This window comes from Budorcas taxicolor, chromosome 15 (assembly GCF_023091745.1).
Source record: "Budorcas taxicolor isolate Tak-1 chromosome 15, Takin1.1, whole genome shotgun sequence".
NCBI lineage: Eukaryota > Metazoa > Chordata > Mammalia > Artiodactyla > Bovidae > Budorcas > Budorcas taxicolor.
Genome location: NC_068924.1, coordinates 71,455,252 through 71,473,729, shown reverse-complemented (window position 1 = coordinate 71,473,729; position 18,478 = coordinate 71,455,252). Strand labels below are relative to the sequence as shown.

At 37.9% G+C, this 18,478-nt stretch overlaps 1 protein-coding gene across 2 annotated transcripts in view; it reads right to left on the bottom strand.

Moving 5' to 3' along the window:
- TTC17 (tetratricopeptide repeat domain 17) overlaps positions 1-18,478 on the bottom strand; it is a 125,581-nt gene that overhangs the window by 70,924 nt on the left and 36,179 nt on the right. For both annotated transcript variants that reach the window (XM_052652319.1, XM_052652320.1), the window contains exons 10-16: positions 17,132-17,244; positions 12,985-13,131; positions 11,385-11,500; positions 11,063-11,228; positions 9,805-9,882; positions 9,444-9,668; positions 2,497-2,683 (exon numbers count right to left, since the gene is read on the bottom strand). In XM_052652319.1, coding sequence (XP_052508279.1) covers positions 2,497-2,683; positions 9,444-9,668; positions 9,805-9,882; positions 11,063-11,228; positions 11,385-11,500; positions 12,985-13,131; positions 17,132-17,244 — 1,032 coding nt within the window. The remainder of the gene's footprint in view (positions 1-2,496; positions 2,684-9,443; positions 9,669-9,804; positions 9,883-11,062; positions 11,229-11,384; positions 11,501-12,984; positions 13,132-17,131; positions 17,245-18,478) is intronic.

Genomic DNA, 18,478 nt, shown 5'->3' with positions numbered 1-18,478 from the left:
AATGTAAAAAGGTCTATTTTTTTTAATTAAAATAATTTTTTTAAACGAGCTCTCTCTGAAAGAATTAAAAACGGTATTCTCTCTTCCCAAGTCAAATTATTCTATTCTATTGTTATTGTATTGGATCCAATAATATTCTTGGAAAAAACTGGAAAGATCTGAGATCCTTCTTGGAATAAACTAAGAAAGATCTGTTTCAAGATAATAGGTTCCTGAACTAGGTGCGATCATGTTCTGGGGGAAAATGCTCAAGACAACTAATTTCCTCTCTTGACATCAGCGACATAAAATAATAATAAATTTCAAAAAACTAAAACACTGGATTTTCCTGGTGGTCCGGTGGTTGAGCCTCCATGCTCCCACTGCAGAGGTCATGGGTCCGATCCCTGGCTGGGAAAGATCTACATACTGTTCAGGGTGGCAAAAAAAAAACACAAAAAATGAACTAAAATGCTAAGAAAAGAAAAGGCTTTCAGGAAAGTTATCCCTATATACATATAAAACCCTTCTCCCTAGTAACAGAAAAGAATCGAGAGAGGTAAGGGAGATGAGAGTAAGTAAAGAAAACAGGAAATAACCTATTAATATAAGCAGCTCATTGAAAAAAGTGAAAATCTGTTTATAAGGCAGTCCTTGGATGACCACAACATTCTAAAGACCACAATATATTTTCTAGTATTATGCAAGAAGATTCTTAACCTTTTGAGTCATATTTTGCATTCATCATGAATTTCGATGGCTTACTTTTACGTAAGACCTACTCCGTGAAAATAATCTCATTTAATTCTTCCCAAAAGTATATGAGATTTTACTGTCTTTCATTTTATAGATTAGGACATACTTTACTGAGAATAGAAGGACAGTAATGGCAGAACCAGGGTTCCAACATGAATCTGTATGACTCTAGCACTAGCCACTGCACTATGCTGCTGCTGCTGCTAAGTCGCTTCAGTCATGTCCGACTCTGTGTGACCCCATGGACGGCAGCCCACCAGGCTCCCCCGTCCTTGGGATTCTCCAGGCAAGAACACTGGAGTGGGCTGCCAGTTCTTTCTCCAATGCATGAAAGTGAGAAGTGACAGGGAAGACGTTCAGTCATGTCCGACTCCTCACGACCCCATGGACAGCAGCCTACCTGGCTCCTCCCTCCATGGGATTTTCCAGGCAAGAGTAACTGGAGTGGGGTGCCATTGCCTTCTCCGAGCCACTGCACTATACTGCCTGCTGAAACACTGTCTCAGGGCATCAGCAGTCACATACAAACTCTACTGTAGTTTAGACAGCGCTCAACACTGATCTGCAACTGAACCTTGGAGTTATGCTGCTGAGAGATTTTTTTTTTGTTTCTTCACCAGAAAACTAGGCTTTGATATTTAAAACGACCAACTGCCTTCCATTAAAATCCTAAGGCAGTGTGGTAAAGTGAATCAAGAAAATCAATTTGGATGCCAAATCTGCTAATTATTGATGTCTTTTAGACAAGTTACTTAATAAAGTGTGTGTCACTTAGAAAAAAATCTGCTAGAAAGAGCTGGACTAGTCCTCTGGTCAAATACTGGATCAAATTTGAACATTAACAGAGCAACTACTGTGTGCTCTACAAAAGCAAGGTACTGAGGATCCATATGTATATAAACTGCACCACTCATAATTCAAGTTAAACTCATTTTTTTTCTTCCCAGTCAAGATTAAGCAAGTAAATAATCAAATATTGTAGAACTACTATATTCAATATCCTATGATAAACCATAAATAGAAAAGAATATAAAAAAGAATATACCTATGTATACTGAATCACTTTGCCATACAGAAAAAATTAATACAACATTGTAAATGAGCTATACTTCAATAAAAAGTATTGAAGAAAAAAAATACCATGGAACTCTTAGGGAGTTCTAATTGATAAATCTACAATACCTTAGATACTAACTCAAATACTTCTGACCCAGGTAGATACACTTCTGCAGTGCATGTATGTCTATATACGCGTGGTGGCGGTGGGAGAAAGTAGAAGAATGCACAGCAGATGCCACTTCACATCAGGTGACTATTTTAAAGGTGCAGAAAAGGTCTGCATCACCTTCACTCAAAGACAAGGGGCTGTATCTCAGTGAATGAGGATAGAAACACTGCTTCAAATCTCATGACACAGTTTGAATTCATGGCAGAAAAAAATTTCCTTTGCCATAAATATCAATTATTGGAAAGCAGAGATTTTGAGAGGGAAAAAAAAACCTCACTGCTAATCAATCCCAACTGAATAATATACTTTAATCAGCCTTCCTCAAACTAGAGCTCTGGGAGAGAACTAATAAGCTAAATGCTTCAGAGTATTTATATAGAAAGCAATGAGTTAATTTCTTTTCTATATATCTAGAATTATGCTAGTTAAGTAAAATACTTGGGAAAATTAGGAAAATGATTTTCTGTGTCCTGTTGATCAAAACAGGAATCCCAACTGAACCTGTTATTTGGCTGGGATTAACGGCTGCTTACCACTGCAAACAGAAGAGGTGATGTTGTACAGAAAAGGATAAAACTGCATACAGCGAATCAGCTTCAGGCTGTTCTCACACTCTGGGCATTTGGTAGTTAATTTCAAAGCCTGTCTAAAGGCCTCAAGTGCCCCACTGATATTCTTCAGAGCAAGGTAAGCATTTCCCAGGCTCAAAAAGGTCAGGGGCTGAAAAGAAAAAAAAGAAAAATCAGTAAAATGTTAATGAATTAATATCTTCCGAGAGTTACAAAACCTTTACAGTGTATGTCTTTTGGCTTTTTTTTAGGTTATCCTATAAAAGTTACCCCAGCTGTCCATTTTATTTACATCAGCTAATTCTAAACTATTTAACATAAATTTATTTTTTACCTTTTTACTAAGATAAATTATATCAAGTGTGTAATGTACATTAGTCTTAACTGTACAGCTGTAACCACCACTCATCTAAAGATATACAACATTTAGAACTTTTCTAGTACCCTGAGAGGCTCCCTTGGGCAACCCCACCCCCAACTCCAGATAATGATGCTGTGACTTCTATCACCACAGATTACTGCCACCTGTTCTTGAATGTCACATAAATAGAATCAAACAGCACGTTCCCTTGTGCATGTAACTTGTACCCTTCTGTAGCTTCTTTTACTCAACCACACCTGTAAGGCTTTTTTGGGTGTATGTTCACTCTTCTTTAAGAAAACGGATGTGTAACATATCCACATGTGAATACACCACACTGTTTGTCCATCCATTCTCCTACCGATAGGCTGTTACTGGATGGCTTGTAGTTTTTGATCTGCCACAGATACATTTACTATGAAGCGAACATTGTTGTAAATGTCTTCTGATAGACATATTACTCATTTTCCTTGGGTATACATTTAGAAGAGGATCTTAAGATAGGCATACATTTAGTTTTAGGAGATCCAAGCAAACAGTTTTCCAAAATGGACATACAGACTTAATACTTCTACAAGCAAGTGTGAGAATTCACTGACTTGGTATTGTCAGTTTTTTAAAATTTAGCTGTTTTAGTAAGATGCTTAAGTGGCATCTCACTGCGATTTTAATTTGCATTTCCTTGATCAGTAATAATATTGAAACATTTTTCATATACTTACTGGCCATTTTGGTACCCTTATTTCTGAAGTGCTGTTGTTTTCCCCATTAAAAAAAAATGGGTTGTCTTCTTTTTCTTATTAATTTGAAGGAGTTCTTTATATATATACTAGACATGAAGTCTTTGTTGGACATATTTATTGCAAATATCTTTCCCAGTCTGTCATTGGCTTTTTTATTTTCTTAATGGTATCTTTTGATAAACAGAAACTCTTAATCTTAATGAAGTTCAGTTTATATATTTTTTTCTTTTGTAGTTAGTGCTTTCTGAAATCTTTGCCAGCTATAAGGTAATAAAGACTTTCTCCTATGTTTTCATCAAGAAGTTCTGTTGTTTTATCTTTCACATTATGGTACATGATCCACCTCAAATTAATTTTGTACACAGCATGAGGCAGGAGTCAAGGTTCATTTATTTTTCCATAGGGGATATCCAAGTACTCCATTACTACTTACTGAAAAACCCAGAGCTCCCCCAAAACACTAAACTGCAGGTGGGCCTTTGTCATAAATCAGCCTATTTCTAATTTCTCTATTGTGTTCCACTTGTATATTTGAGTATCTTTGTGCCAATTCCACTAATTACAGTAAATCTCAAAATCTGATAAGTCTTCCAACTCTGTTTTTATTTCCCTAACCCCCAAATCTTTGTGCTATTCTAAGATCCATTTTTATGTAGATTTTTGAAACTATTCATCAATTCACACACACACATACATGCAATTGCTGGGAGTTTGGGATGAAATTGAACCTATAAATCAACTTAAAGAGAACTTAAGGTGAAGGTAAGGTAAGGTGAAGTTGCTCAGTTGTGTCTGACTCTTTGTGACCCCATGGACTGTAACCTACTAGGCTTCTCCGTCCATGGGATTCTCCAGGCAAGAATACTGGAGTGGATTGCCATTTCCTTCTCCAGGGGATCTTTCCTGACCCAGGGGTTGAAGCCGGGTCTCCCGCATTGGAGGCAGACGCTTTAACCTCTGAGCCACCAGAGAACTTACACCTTAACAATACTGAATCTTCCAATCCATGTACATGACGTGTCAATACACAACCCTTCATTTAGGTTTTCCCCTTAGCAACGTTTTCATAACAGAAATCTTGTGCACCTCCCTTTAGATTTATTTCTAGATACCTGCTTTTTTGATGCTATTGTGAATAGTCTTAAAATTTTATTTTCCAATTGTTTTGTGAGACTGTTTTTATAAGCAGCTCAAAGTATCCAGTTGAGGTCATTTTAGTGGAAATATGCCTATGCTTAGTATTTGCTATGTACAAACCATTTATTCTAAACTTATTTTATCATTTAAAATATTTTAAAAGATCTAAGAATGCTGTATGTCCAAACTGCACAGTATATCTCCATGAAAAGCAATACCTATAATTTTTTTCTTTTTTAAATCATGAAAGTATGATGATACATTTACAAAAGACTTGGAAAATACAGAACAAAGTTCCACAGTTCCACTATATGTTACAATTGTTATTTATAAGTAGTAAAATTAAGATTTTTAGTTGGAGTTTCAATATCAAACTCTCAAAATTAAAAGAATGACTAGACAGAAAAGTAGGATACAGCAGACCTGAAAAGAACGATGAACCAATTCAACATAATTACAATTTTCATACAACAGCAGCATACAAATTCTATTTAAGTTTCCATAGACTATAAATCACGAGATATTAGAATGTGTAACACCTATAATTTATCAGCTACTTGCTTCTGATTGAGGCTGTTAGGTCATCACAAATATCTCACTATCACCAAGCCAAAGTTTACAAAATATTCCAGATTAAAGAGGTCTGATGTGAGTAGTTCTCAAGTTACATTTAAAGTAATACTTAGAGGTTTACAAGATATAAAATTAAATTCCATACTTAAATTAAGTGTCTTTATATTTTCCATAAGGAAACAAAGTATCATGATTATCCCTACAACTAGAATGATAGTTGGGCAAATATCTTGTATTCAGGCGAACTGGTTAGCATTTTAGGAAAAAAGAGTAATTTTCTAGTTCAGTCAGAAAATAATTACTGAGTGATTGTTTTCACTGTGTTTCAAATACTGTTTTTCACACTGGGGGTATAGCAGAAAGTAAGAAAGATAAACCTCTGCCTCAGTGGATCTTATAGTCTCACGTAACACAATTGTGGGGATGTCACACAATTGTGAGTAAAATGTGATAAAGGAAAGAACAGCAGGGAAGAGACGTAAGTAGTACTAAGAGTTGGGAAGAGAGTGGCATTTCATATAGAGTAGTAATGGAAAGACTCACTGAGAAGTTAGTATTTGTAAAAGATTTTAAGAGATGAGGCACAAACTAGCAAGAATCTTAGTGGGACGAAGCATCTCAAGCACGAAGAACAGAAAATGCAAAGGTCCTGAGGAGGGACCACAGCTACCACGTTCAAGGAACTGCATGGAGGCAAGTGAGGCTACAAGAGGATGACCAATGGAACGATCTCACAGATATGAGACAGGAAAAGTAACAAGGTCACGGAGGACCTTCTGCTCCATTTTCTTGTCTCTTATTGTGAGTGACATGGAGGGACACTGCAGAGATTTGAATAGACATATAACATCATCTGATTTTTAATAATAATCTCACTGTTTGCTACAATATGAGTAGAGTGTAGGGCAATAAAAGCAAAAAACAGAAGCTAGTTAGGAGGCTACTGAAATAATCTAGATAAAAGATAATGATGGTTTGGATAAAAGATAATGATGGTTTGGATAAGATAGCAGTGGAAGTGAAGAGAAAGTTGCTCAGTTGTGTCTGACTCTTTGAGACCCCTGGACTGCAGCCTGCCAGTCTCCTCTGTCCATGGACTTCTTCAGGCCAGAATACTGGAGTGGGTTCCCTTCTCCAGCAGATCTTCCCAACCCAGGGACTGAACCCAGGTCTCCTGCACTGCAGGTCGATTCTTTACCAGCTGAGCCACCAGGGAAGACAGCAGTGGAGATGAAGATAAATAGTGAAATTCTGGGTATATTTTAAAAACAGAATCAGTAAGCTTAGTCAATAGATTGCATCTGCCCTGAGAGGAGAAAGGTACGAAGGATAACTTTAAGTTTCTGTCTTGAACTACTGGCTTCACCGTTTACAGAAATGGGGAAGACCAAGACCAAATTGGAACAATGTTATGGAGCTTAGTTTTGGCCTGCAGTTTTAGTGTTTCAGACATTCAGTGTGTTTCAGACATTCAAGTGGAGATGTCAGATAAACTGCTGAATAAAGGAGTCTGGAGTTCAGAGCAAAGTTGATACATGAGTCAATAAGGAAGGAATAGTGTTCTTGAGATATGGTTCTGGAACAAGTGGATACCCATGTGGATATGAACTTTGATCCCTACCTAACATTACAAAGAAAATTTAACCTGAAATGGATCATAGGTCTAGATGTAAAACCTGAAACTATAAAATATCTGGAAGACAGCGTAGGAAAAGATCTGTATATATGCAAGAGTCAACTATTTAAAGACCAACCATAGGAGACAAAACCAGAATAGGACTATTTTTTTCAACCTTCTTATAAGGACATCTTAAATCTAAGGATAGAAACCAAAAGGAATAAGATAGTAAATTAAGGGAATTTTTAAAAGCTAAGAGAAAAAGGCAAACAGAGAAAGTATTTTTAACATATGACAGATGGAGTTTAAAGATTTTATTGTATAAAGAAAATTCATGTAAAATTTTAAAAGATTCGAACAAAATGGACAAAATTCCTACATAAACTTTTACTTTAAAAATACAACTGAAATAAAATATCCTTAAAATAGGATACAGAAATTTGATATAACAGAGAAGTAAAAAATTTTTAAGTAAATTTGTTTTACAAATGTTAATACAGAAGCAGTGTAACCTGACTATAAAGAGGATGAACTTTGAGGCCATTTCTCCCTGAGTTCAAATCCAAGCTCTTTGACGTTCTATAAATCCCTTCAGTTTTCTTTTTCTATCAAATGGGTAAATCTTATCTCAGAGGGTTGTATGGATTAAATGAGTCATTACAAGTAAACTGCTTTGTATGGTGCACTAGAAAACAATAAAAGTTAGCAGTTATTTCAATTGCTTGATAACTGTATTATCTGGTGATAATACTAGAGAAATGAATATTCACAGATCTTGATTATGGCAACGTATATTCACTCAAATCTTTTTCTGAATTGTTTAGTCATCTGTATCAAAGGCATCAAAATATTCATTCTACCAGCAATCTTTTCTAAGAAAATTTTCTTTACACAATCATTTGAATTGATGGCTATAAAAACTATATAGTAATATTTTTTATATATAATAAGGTTTAAGATCACCAAAGTTACAGTAAGGGGCTTCCTTGGTGGTTCAGTGATAAAGAATCCTCCTGCAATGCAGGACCACACAAGATGTGGGTTTGAACCCTGGGTTGGAAAGACCCCCTGGAGGAGGGCATGGCAAGCCACTCCAGTGTTCTTGCCTAGAGAATCCCATGGACAGAGGAGCCTAGCAGGCTACAATGCATAGGGTCACAAAGAGTTGGACACAACTGAAGTGACTTAGTAAAGTAACAGTAAAGTTACAATACACAAAATATTTATGTAAAGTGAAAGTTTACAAGGAAATACTTCCAAATGTTGACATTGGGGGTAAGGTCTGATGCAGGTATATTCAGGGGTATTTACCCTGATTCACTGATTTATCTTTTTATTCTTATTACAGTACCACAGTATTTAACTGAAATTTTAGTAGAATTTTCAAATACAGAAAGGCAACTAATCTCTAAAGGAGCTCTTTTTTCTTCAGAAGAATATTGCCTAACTGCCTTGGGTGATGGTGCAAAAAAGTGAACCATGACAAGTATGAAGGGACATACTTGTCCCTTCAGGATTTATGCTCAGCTGTGCTGAGCCTTCTATTTGGGCTTTCCTTTTATCACATCCCATATAAAGCATCTGTTCTACTACACCCACACCTGACATTGTAAACATTTGATAAATATTTGATGTACTTCTCTGGCAAGTTGGCCTCTGTATATAACACAGTGGTTGTAAACTTTTACTTAGAATCCAGTCGTGAATTTGTCTATTTCAAAGGAAACTTGTAATAGGCAACATTTCCTGCTAATACTGAAAGAAATTACTTTTGGTACACCTCAAATAAACCTAAGCCTTTCATGCACAGTTCTTCTAAAAGTTTCTTTGGGTATAAAACTTGGAAACATTTAGACACTAAGTGTAAAAGCCATTTAATTATATATTTATTATAACTGCATTTCATCAAACCTAAAATGTCATCAATTGTAACATGTATCCTTATTTCAGAGATGTTAATATATGAAAAAAAAAGGAAGTGGTATTTTAGAAACTATGAAATAAAGTAATAAACTACAGAGCAGAGGTGTAACTCCATGGACTGCATGAGGAAGGTTCAAGGAGCGAACCTATCCACCCTTCTCAAAACAACCTTTAAACTGGGCTCTGGCTTGGTTGGTATAAAGATTTCAAGTTGTAAAACAATGTAATACTAAAGGACGTGCATGCCGTAACAAGTGGGATAAAGTGAGAAGCAGGTGTTTCCGACATAAAAAGGTGGCAGTATATTTTTAGCACCCGTGTCATTCTTATTTACATATGTTTCTAAAAATAAACTGCATAATTTACAAACTTCCTTTAAAATAGAGATAAACACATCAAAAATACAACAAAAGCCCTCTTACAATATGCAAATTCTACTCTGAAAAATAAAACATGAGATTTCTTTTATGCCCTTTCTACAAAAATACAACGAACACTCTGAATTTGAGTTACCACTACGTAGTACACATTGCTACAAAGGAAGATGAAACCTCACCTCAGAGCTATTGATGGCCAAAGCTTGAAGCAGCAGTTTAGTGGCGTCAAGATGAAGGCCATAGTGAATCAAAAGGTTGGCCAAGTTAACAAGAGGAACGTCCTGGTACTGAAGGGGAGCCAAATTCAACGCCCTCTGAAGACAAGCAATAGCAAAAGTGCTGTTTCCTACTGCTCTCCAGTAGAGTCCAGCTTCATTGAGGATCAGCCAGACAGGAGCATTAGGCTGAAAAAGCCCCAATACTTCACTTAATTCAAGAAGACAGAACTCATGCTAAAAAGAATTTTTAATACATGCACTGTAACTTTTAATTACAATTACCCAGCATTTAAATTTCAGATGTCTGAAGCAGGCGGCTCACCTTGTTAATAGCATGAAATAAGAAAGACCCAATTTCTTCTTCTGGGATAGTATAGTTATTAATACGGGAAAGCAAAATCTGAAATCATTAAAAGGAAGACTGAATCAATTGAAAATAACAGGGAACACATTTGAAAAGAATTTCTACAGATAGCTATCTTTACTTGAGCTCATCAGGAACAGCTAATTTGAACAGACATTTATAATTTATATATATAACACGAGATCACTGACATACCAACAGGTGTTACCTTACTCACATGTATGCCTTAGTTTCCTTTAACTAAAAAAAAAAAAATCAAAAGACATATACAGCACATATATATTAAGATGACCTATCATTTCCCCATTAAAGTCGACCTAAGTGTCCAGAAGCAAATGAGAAATTATTCAGAAAACAAAGCATGCAATACCTGATGCAATTATCTGCTTTCCTTCCTAACTGGAAAACCACCAGATCCTCAGTTAATCACTTTATATTCCTGCAGCATTTATGTAACTGTTAACAACTCTAAGATAGGGATCATGGTCTGTTTATCTTTGTATTCCTAGAACTCCAAACACTGCCTGGAACATAATGTTTTTTTGCTTCAGTAAATGTTGCATGAAAGCAGTAACTACTCATAGTTTCAAAATTAAATTTAACAAAGGTCATTGTGATGGTTTGCTTTCTCTGTAAAAAGGAAATTTTTTCATTTGTATCCATGGAATGGTATTTACCCTAGGATTTATGTTCAGTAATAAGATTCCTAGTTACACATAACTTATAGCAACTACAGAAGAGAGCCCAACAGAACATATTTACAATATTTGCAAAGAGGTTATCAAATTCATACAAATTCCTAAGGACCTCATATGAGTCCAAAGCAGGGTTGATAAGGCCAAGGAAAGAATCCTCAAGCTTTCAATTTCAATTATACAAACTTCTGGTGGCTTGGAGGATGCAAAGCTAAACTGCAGTGGTCAGAATGGCCTCCACTAGGTAAACAGAGTTCTGTGTGACTCATCTTTGCAGCCCTCTTAGAGGAACAGTGCTTAGGTGGTCTGTGTAGACAGCAACCCCAAGGAACACTTTCCTGGCAGTCCTTCAACAGCATGGTTGACTTCTTAATAATTTCACTAATTCTTTAACTCGATCCTTCAGTTTTATAAACTTAGAGCTCAACAACTGCCCTCTATTTAATTTTTGCTCCGCCAATGAGGCTTGTGAAATCACCCAGAATGGACGGCAATAAACACCAAGCCTAAGTGAGCCTTACTTTTCGAGCATGGTCATCTGGCATTTTGGCTTTCAGATCCATGCGGACCTCTAATTCTTTGACTAAGTAGGACAGGGTCTGGCTTTTTCTGATGTCAGTTATGGAACAGTCAGGGGTTTGGGCCTCTTCTTCTGAAGAATAATCATCACTGTTGAGTTCGTGGATCCTGGCACAAGAAAAAGGAACAAAATTCATATTTTCAAAGGTTGGGTGACTTCAAAATAAAGACTTAACCTTTCAGGTCCAAGGCTGGTGCTCTCAAAGAACCGCCAGGTGACAATCATGCAGAACCAAGTGCTCTGCCAGATCCATAAGCACTTGCCTGAGTCCTTTATTTTCCGGAGGCAGAAAATACGTTGGCAATTCCCCGCCAACAGGGACTCTAGGATAGCTTTCTGCACAATCAGCTCTTTTAGGCCACAGAATATGCTGCTTGTCCTAACAGAGAAAAAAAAGTTTCTCATAAATTTCTTCAGAGTCAATATTTCAACATGCTAAATGAACTTTTAAAAGAACATAAATGGTACTAGGAAAACCAAACAACAATTTAGTATTTTAGGATCTAGAGACTGAGGTAGATTCTAGAATATTCTTTCTATTGCAGATTGTTCGTCTAAGTCAGTAATTCTACCTGCTCTACCACAGACTGGCTCAGGGTTGGGCAGGCTTAACTCAGCTGAGCCAGTAAGACACCGGGAGGGGTCTGCTTTGGGATTCCAGGAAAGAAACGCCAGTCTTAGTCTCTTCAGCCACAGGAGCACATTGCGCCAACAGCTGTTGGCTGTCCTCATTATCATGAGGAAGACCAGCTTTCGGAAGGAACCAAGACAGGGGATACCAAATTAAAGAAGAGGAAAACAGGGGGTTACTGGGCCACTGTTCAACCAAAGCCAAAGTTTGCTCTATCTTTGGATTTCCTATAATACGAGGTGAATTTTCTTTTAAGTCAATCTGAGGTGAAGTTTGTGACATATACCTGGAAGCATACAGACACGTAAGAAACTGGCACAGAAAACTATTTTCCCCTTAACTAAGACCTTTATTTTGCCAATGCCAAAGTTTAGCAATTATTTTATTTGTAAAATTCAATTTTTCTACATATAAATAATTAGTACCAGACGGTTACTAAACTTACAGCCTGAAGCTTTCAAATTTAGGAGTTTATATTTCACATAATTAAATATAAGTGGCTGTATTAACTCTGTTAAATTCCTGAAAATTTAGTAGTGAGGGCTTCCCTGGTGGCTCAGATGGTAAAGAATCTGCCTGTAATGCAGGAGACCCAGGTTCGATCCCGGGGTTAGGAAGATCCCCTGGAGAAGGGCATGGCTACCCACTCCACTATTCTTGCCTCTACCCCATGGGCAGAGGATCCTGGCAGGCTATGGGCTATGGAGTCACAAAGAATCAGAAGACTGAGTGACTAACACTGTAAAAAAGAAAACGTACAATATTTGTCTTCATATCTTGATATCTCCATCGGCTAACATATAATTATCTCTTAGCTAGCTTGGAAATACATATTCATTTACTTGTTTATTTTCTGTATCTTCTGCTACAGTGTGAGCTCCAGCAGAGCAAGGAACCTGGTATACAGTTGTGAGCTCAGTAAAAGAGTGCTGACTGAATACATGAAATATATACAAACGTACACTTAGGTCAAATTTAGAAACTTGTGAGGGCTGGTAGTTTTACTTAGAGCTTTGATTTAACATCAGGGTGTCCATGTGCCCCATGTGGCTGGCAAGAAATCAAGACAGATCCTATGTCCTACTTAGCCATGAGCTAGCAGAAGGCCTTGCATTTAACCTAAGCTTAACGACTTCTTGCTGAACAGTGACTGGGGCCATCAGCGGGGTTGAAGGTCACTCCTTTAAGAAATCTTGTCTGAGAAAACTCCTTCATCATCCTCTACTACTTACCCTATATGCATCAGAGTCCCTGCCCCAGATCCAGAGAACAGAATGGGCTACAGGAGAAGACTTGACCAAATCACTGATATCACTCTGATTTGCTTGAACATCGAAGTTCACAGACATCATACTGGAGGTTGAAGAATCCTCACCAAACTAGAAAATGAAAAGAAAAGTTCAGTCAAATTGAAAGCAGAAAAGCAGTTGTGACTCAGATTTAACTTAAACCCAAAATGTTAGTGAATTTTGCAGCCAAACATGGAGAAGCTCTATACAGTCAACAAAAACGAGACCAGGAGCTGACTGTGGCTCAGATCATGAACTCCTTATTACCAGATTCAGACTTAAATTGAAGAAAATAGGGAAAACCACTAGACCATTCAGGTATCACCTAAATCAAATCACTTATGATTCTACAGTGGAAGTGAGCAATAGATTTAAGGGCCTAGGTCTGATAGATAGAGTGCCTGATGAACTGTGGAATGAGGTTTGTGACACTGTACAGGAGACAGGGATCAAGACCATCCCCATGGAAAAGAAATGCAAAAAAGCAAAACGGCTGTCTGGGGAGGCCTTACAAATAGCTGTGAAAAGAAGAGGGGCGAAAAGCAAAGGAGAAAAGGAAAGATATAAGCATCTGAATGCAGAGTTCCAAAGAATAGCAAGAAGAGATAAGAAAGCCTTCTTCAGCGATCAATGCAAAGAAATAGAGGAAAACAACAGAATGGGAAAGACTAGAGATCTCTTTAAGAAAATTAGAGATACCAAGGGAACATTTCATGTAAAGATGAGCTCAATAAAGGACAGAAATGGTCTGGACCTGACAGAAGCAAAAGATATTAAGAAGAGGTGGCAAGAATACACGGAAGAACTGTACAAAAAAGATCTTCACGACCCAGATAATCATGATGATGTGATCACTAATCTAGAGCCAGACATCTTGGAATGTGAAGTCAAGCGGGCCTGAGAAAGCATCACTACGAACAAAGCTAGTGGAGGGGATGGAATTCCAGTTGAGCTCTTTCAAATCCTGAAAGATGATGCTGTGAAAGTGCTGCACTCAATATGCCAGCCAATTTGGAAAACTCAGCAGTGGCCACAGGACTGGAAAAGGTCAGTTTTCATTCCAATTCCAAAGAAAGGCAATGCCAAAGAATGCTCAAACTACCGCACAACTGCACTCATCTCACATGCTAGTAAAGTAATGCTCAAAATTCTCCAAGCCAGGCTTCAGCAATACGTGAACCGTGAACTCCCTGATGTTCAAGCTGGTTTTAGAAAAGGCAGAGGAACCAGAGATCAAATTGCCAACATCTGCTGGATCATGGAAAAAGCAAGAGAGTTCCAGAAAAACATCTATTTCTGCTTTATTGACTATGCCAAAGCCTTTGACTGTGGGGATCACAATAAACTGTGGAAAATTCTGAAAGAGATGGGAATACCAGACCACCTGACCTGCCTCTTGAGAAATCTGTATGCAGGTCAGGAAGCAACAGTTAGAACTGGACATGGAACAACAGACTGGTTCCAAATAGGAAAAGGAGTACGTCAAGGCTGTATATTGTCACCCTGCTTATTTAACTTCTATGCAGAGTACATCATGAGAAACGCTGGACTGGAAGAAACACAAGCTGGAATCAAGATTGCTGGGAGAAATATCAGTAACCTCAGATATGCAGATGACACCACCCTTATGGCAGAAAGTGAAGAGGAGCTAAAAAGCCTCTTGATGAAAGTGAAAGAGGAGAGTGAAAAAGTTGGCTTAAAGCTCAACATTCAGAAAACGAAGATCATGGCATCCGGTCCCATCACTTCATGGGAAATAGATGGAGAAACAGTGGAAACAGTGTCAGACTTTATTTTTTTGGGCTCCAAAATCACTGCAGATGGTGATTGCAGCCATGAAATTAAAAGACGCTTACTCCTTGGAAGAAAAGTTATGACCAACCCAGACAGTATATTCAAAAGCAGAGACATTACTTTGCCAACTAAGGTCCGTCTAGTCAAGGCTATTGTTTTTCCTGTGGTCATGTATGGATGTGAGAGTTGGACTGTGAAGAAAGCTGAGTGCTGAAGAATTGATGCTTTTGAACTGTGGTGTTGAAGACTCTTGAGAGTCCCTTGGACTGCAAGGAGATCCAACCAGTCCATTCTGAAGGAGATCAACCCTGGGATTTCTTTGGAAGGAATGATGCTAAAGCTGAAGCTCCAGTACTTTGGCCACCTCATGCAGAGAGTTGACTCATTGGAAAAGACTCTGATGCTGGGAGGGATTGGGGGCAGGAGAAGGAGACGACCAAGGATGAGATGGCTGGATGGCATCACAGACTCGATGGACGTGAGTCTGAGTGAACTCCGGGAGTTGGTGATGGACAGGGAGGCCTGGCGTGCTGCGATTCATGGGGTCGCAAAGAGTCGGACACGACTGAGAGACTGAACTGAACTGAACTGAATCAAAATTACAAGGAATTATCAGAGAGTAGGTCAGCTAAAAAGCAATCAGATCTTTAATTTTCAGAACCCTGCCCCAATAGTATTCTCTCCAGATAATGTGTAGCTAGCAACTTTTACTCATTTATGCCGTTGATGTGTGAGAACCCAAGTGTGGGCTGTTTTCTTCTCTACTTCCTTTCTGCGATTTAGTCTCTTACAGATTTAATGATGGCTGACTTAGAGGTTTGGTTCATTCTTCTCCCCTGTCTGGACTAAAGTGATAACTACTCTATAAAATTAGTGTGCTCAATATACCCATCACTTAGGCATTAAATACTATTGTACAATCAATTTTAAGTATGTATAGCCTCCCCCCAAACCAAAGAACAATATTTGCTATTCTCTCCAGATACCATATTTCCTATGTATTTCTGGAACCTTGTTAGAAAAGAGAGTAGGACTAAGATGGGGTGGAGTAGGAAGAACATGAGTAAAAGGAATGAATATGATGAATTTGTAGCTCTATGCCTTGATGAATAGGAATATAGTCTTTCACTATGGAGTCGTGATGAAATTTACAGATACATAATACTGGAAGCTACACTGGTGCATGGCAGTCTTCCAAATGGTCTGTCTCGAGACCATTATGATTTCCAAAAGTTACACTGAAGTTTCAGTCTATTTGATTTCTAAAGATTCCCCTTTTCCGCTTAAAATGCTTAGATATAAGACAGGGAGCTACAATCTTAGAGGGTGTGAGTCTGTTCTTCCGTTACTACTCCTAAAAACTAAACATGGGATATTGCTAGAAGGTGGCTCACAATAATCATAGTAAGCTTTTGGCCTCTATTACTATTTCTTTTCCTAAATGACCTCTTAATTTTTGCTTCTTACTCTTTCCCAATGTCTGGGTTTTCTTTCTTTTTTTTTTCTTCTAGATTAAAGCATTCTAATTTTTCGTGGTCTGTCTTTCTATAGAAGCTGTCCTGATCTCTTAATTATTTCCACTGCTTCTCACTAGAAATTTCTGTATTTATGATTAAGGACATGATGGGTTTTCCACAGGATATAATGAATGTTATTTTATTTCCAGTCTCCTTTTGAATGAAAACTGGACTCTGGTTGTGTTTACTGTCCATATCAGCATCAGTTACATGCGATTTGGTGTCGTTATGTACTATTTCTTCCCAACTAGACAGGCTGGGATGTTACGTGCTTGTGCGACTGTACATGTACGTGTATGTGCCTGTGTGGACACACACAAAGACAGGAAGAAAGAGAAAACACGCAAACAGCAATGGTGCTTAATAAACATTTCTTGTTGGTAATGATCATTTCGTTAATGCTTTTGGTTGAAGCAACTTTCGCAAAGAGCATGGCTACTCTTTCACAAATTGTAAATTAGAGGTCTTACTCAAGTAAGTTATAAGGAAAGGTAAAGGCTTTGAGTCATAGGCCAATTCTAGCTCTCATGGTAAAGACAGGAATTAGACACATAGGAAAAGACAAATACAGCTAGTGCTTTAGGAAACAGAAATGTCATTCATGAAGTAACTTGAGTACTGTCTATAAATCTGACTTTATGAACACAACAGATACTCAAAATCTTAAATGACAATCACACATTTCAGATATCAAATATACAAGGAATTGGGGGTGGGAGAGCAATATTACTCTTGATATGCAAAAGTTTATAAGAACTAGAAGAGACCAAGAAAAAGACCTGGACATAGTCCACATTTTCAAAGATATCACCACGATGGTAGCGCACAGGTTGGTCCCACTGGCAATGTAAACTATGCTGCTGGTTGACCAGACGGCATATCTGATGATTTCCTGGGATACAAAAGGAAATTAAAACTGATGAAAAGACCAACAATGCCAACACAATTTTCTTAGTCTAAGTCATGTAGTATTAGCCCTGCACTCTTCAGAGCCTGGCAAGTACTCATCAAGGGGTACTTATCCAGGGGAAAACGCCTTAATGGTTCATTAAATCATTCTAAAGCCTCAATTTCTCCATCTATAAAGGAAGGTGCCACTAAATAATCACTGAGGTGTCTTCTGGCAATTCTATGACTGTAAAATCTACTGAGTAAATTGTTGTAAGACTTTGCCCATCTCTCTGGAGACAATTTGCTTTATATACTTCATAACTTTTACAAATATATATATAAGAGCTCTGGTTGCATTTTAGTACAGACTGAGCAGTAAGTAATCCCAAGGACCAAACACACTCTCTACACTCAAAATAGCAAAGAAAACTTGTCAGGTGAATTGTAAAATGGGACTATAAATGGTCATGTGGTTATTCAGTCACTCAGTCACGTCCAATTCTTTGCAACCCCAAGAGGCTGTAACAGACTCTGCTTATCAAGGGAGAAGGATATAACATAAGGGATTCTACTCATTTATTCTTTGGTGTCAAGCTGTCGTACCTGCTCCCACAGGGTTTGATCATAAATGAAACATTCTGGGTACAACCAAATCACTGATATGCCATCAATGCCAGTTCCTTTAGACCAGTGGTTCTGTTTTGGTGTCACAGACTGGGGTCACATGTTCAACCACTGGTCAGGAAACTAAGAATCTGCATGTCTACATGGCGTGCCTCCCCCACAACCCCCCTCAAAGAGCTATATATCATTTTCCCAGAAAAGAAGTTGTGCATATACACAATACTGTGTGTAATTTGGGGGAGGATTTCAGAATCTCCTGAAAGTAATCCATTGATGACTTTCTTTGCTTAAGACAAAGTCTAAACTCTTCTAAAATAAAACATTTGTTTTTAATGGAAGAAAAAAAGAACATGTAGTCTTTCTGCCAGTGTTAGCTGAAAAGTGTGGATTTTTTGTTCCCAGGGTGTGTCTGGCTTGCATTAACTTGCTGTAGGGCTATGTTGCTCTGGGTGAGCTTTCTGACCACCAGCAGCAAATAGCAGTTTGTTACAAAAACAAGAATCTTAGGCCCCACCTCAGACCTCCTGAATCAGAATCAGCATTTTGACCGGATTTCCAAGAGACTGACAGGCATATTACAGTTAGAGAAGCATCAGTGTTGGCCATAGAGG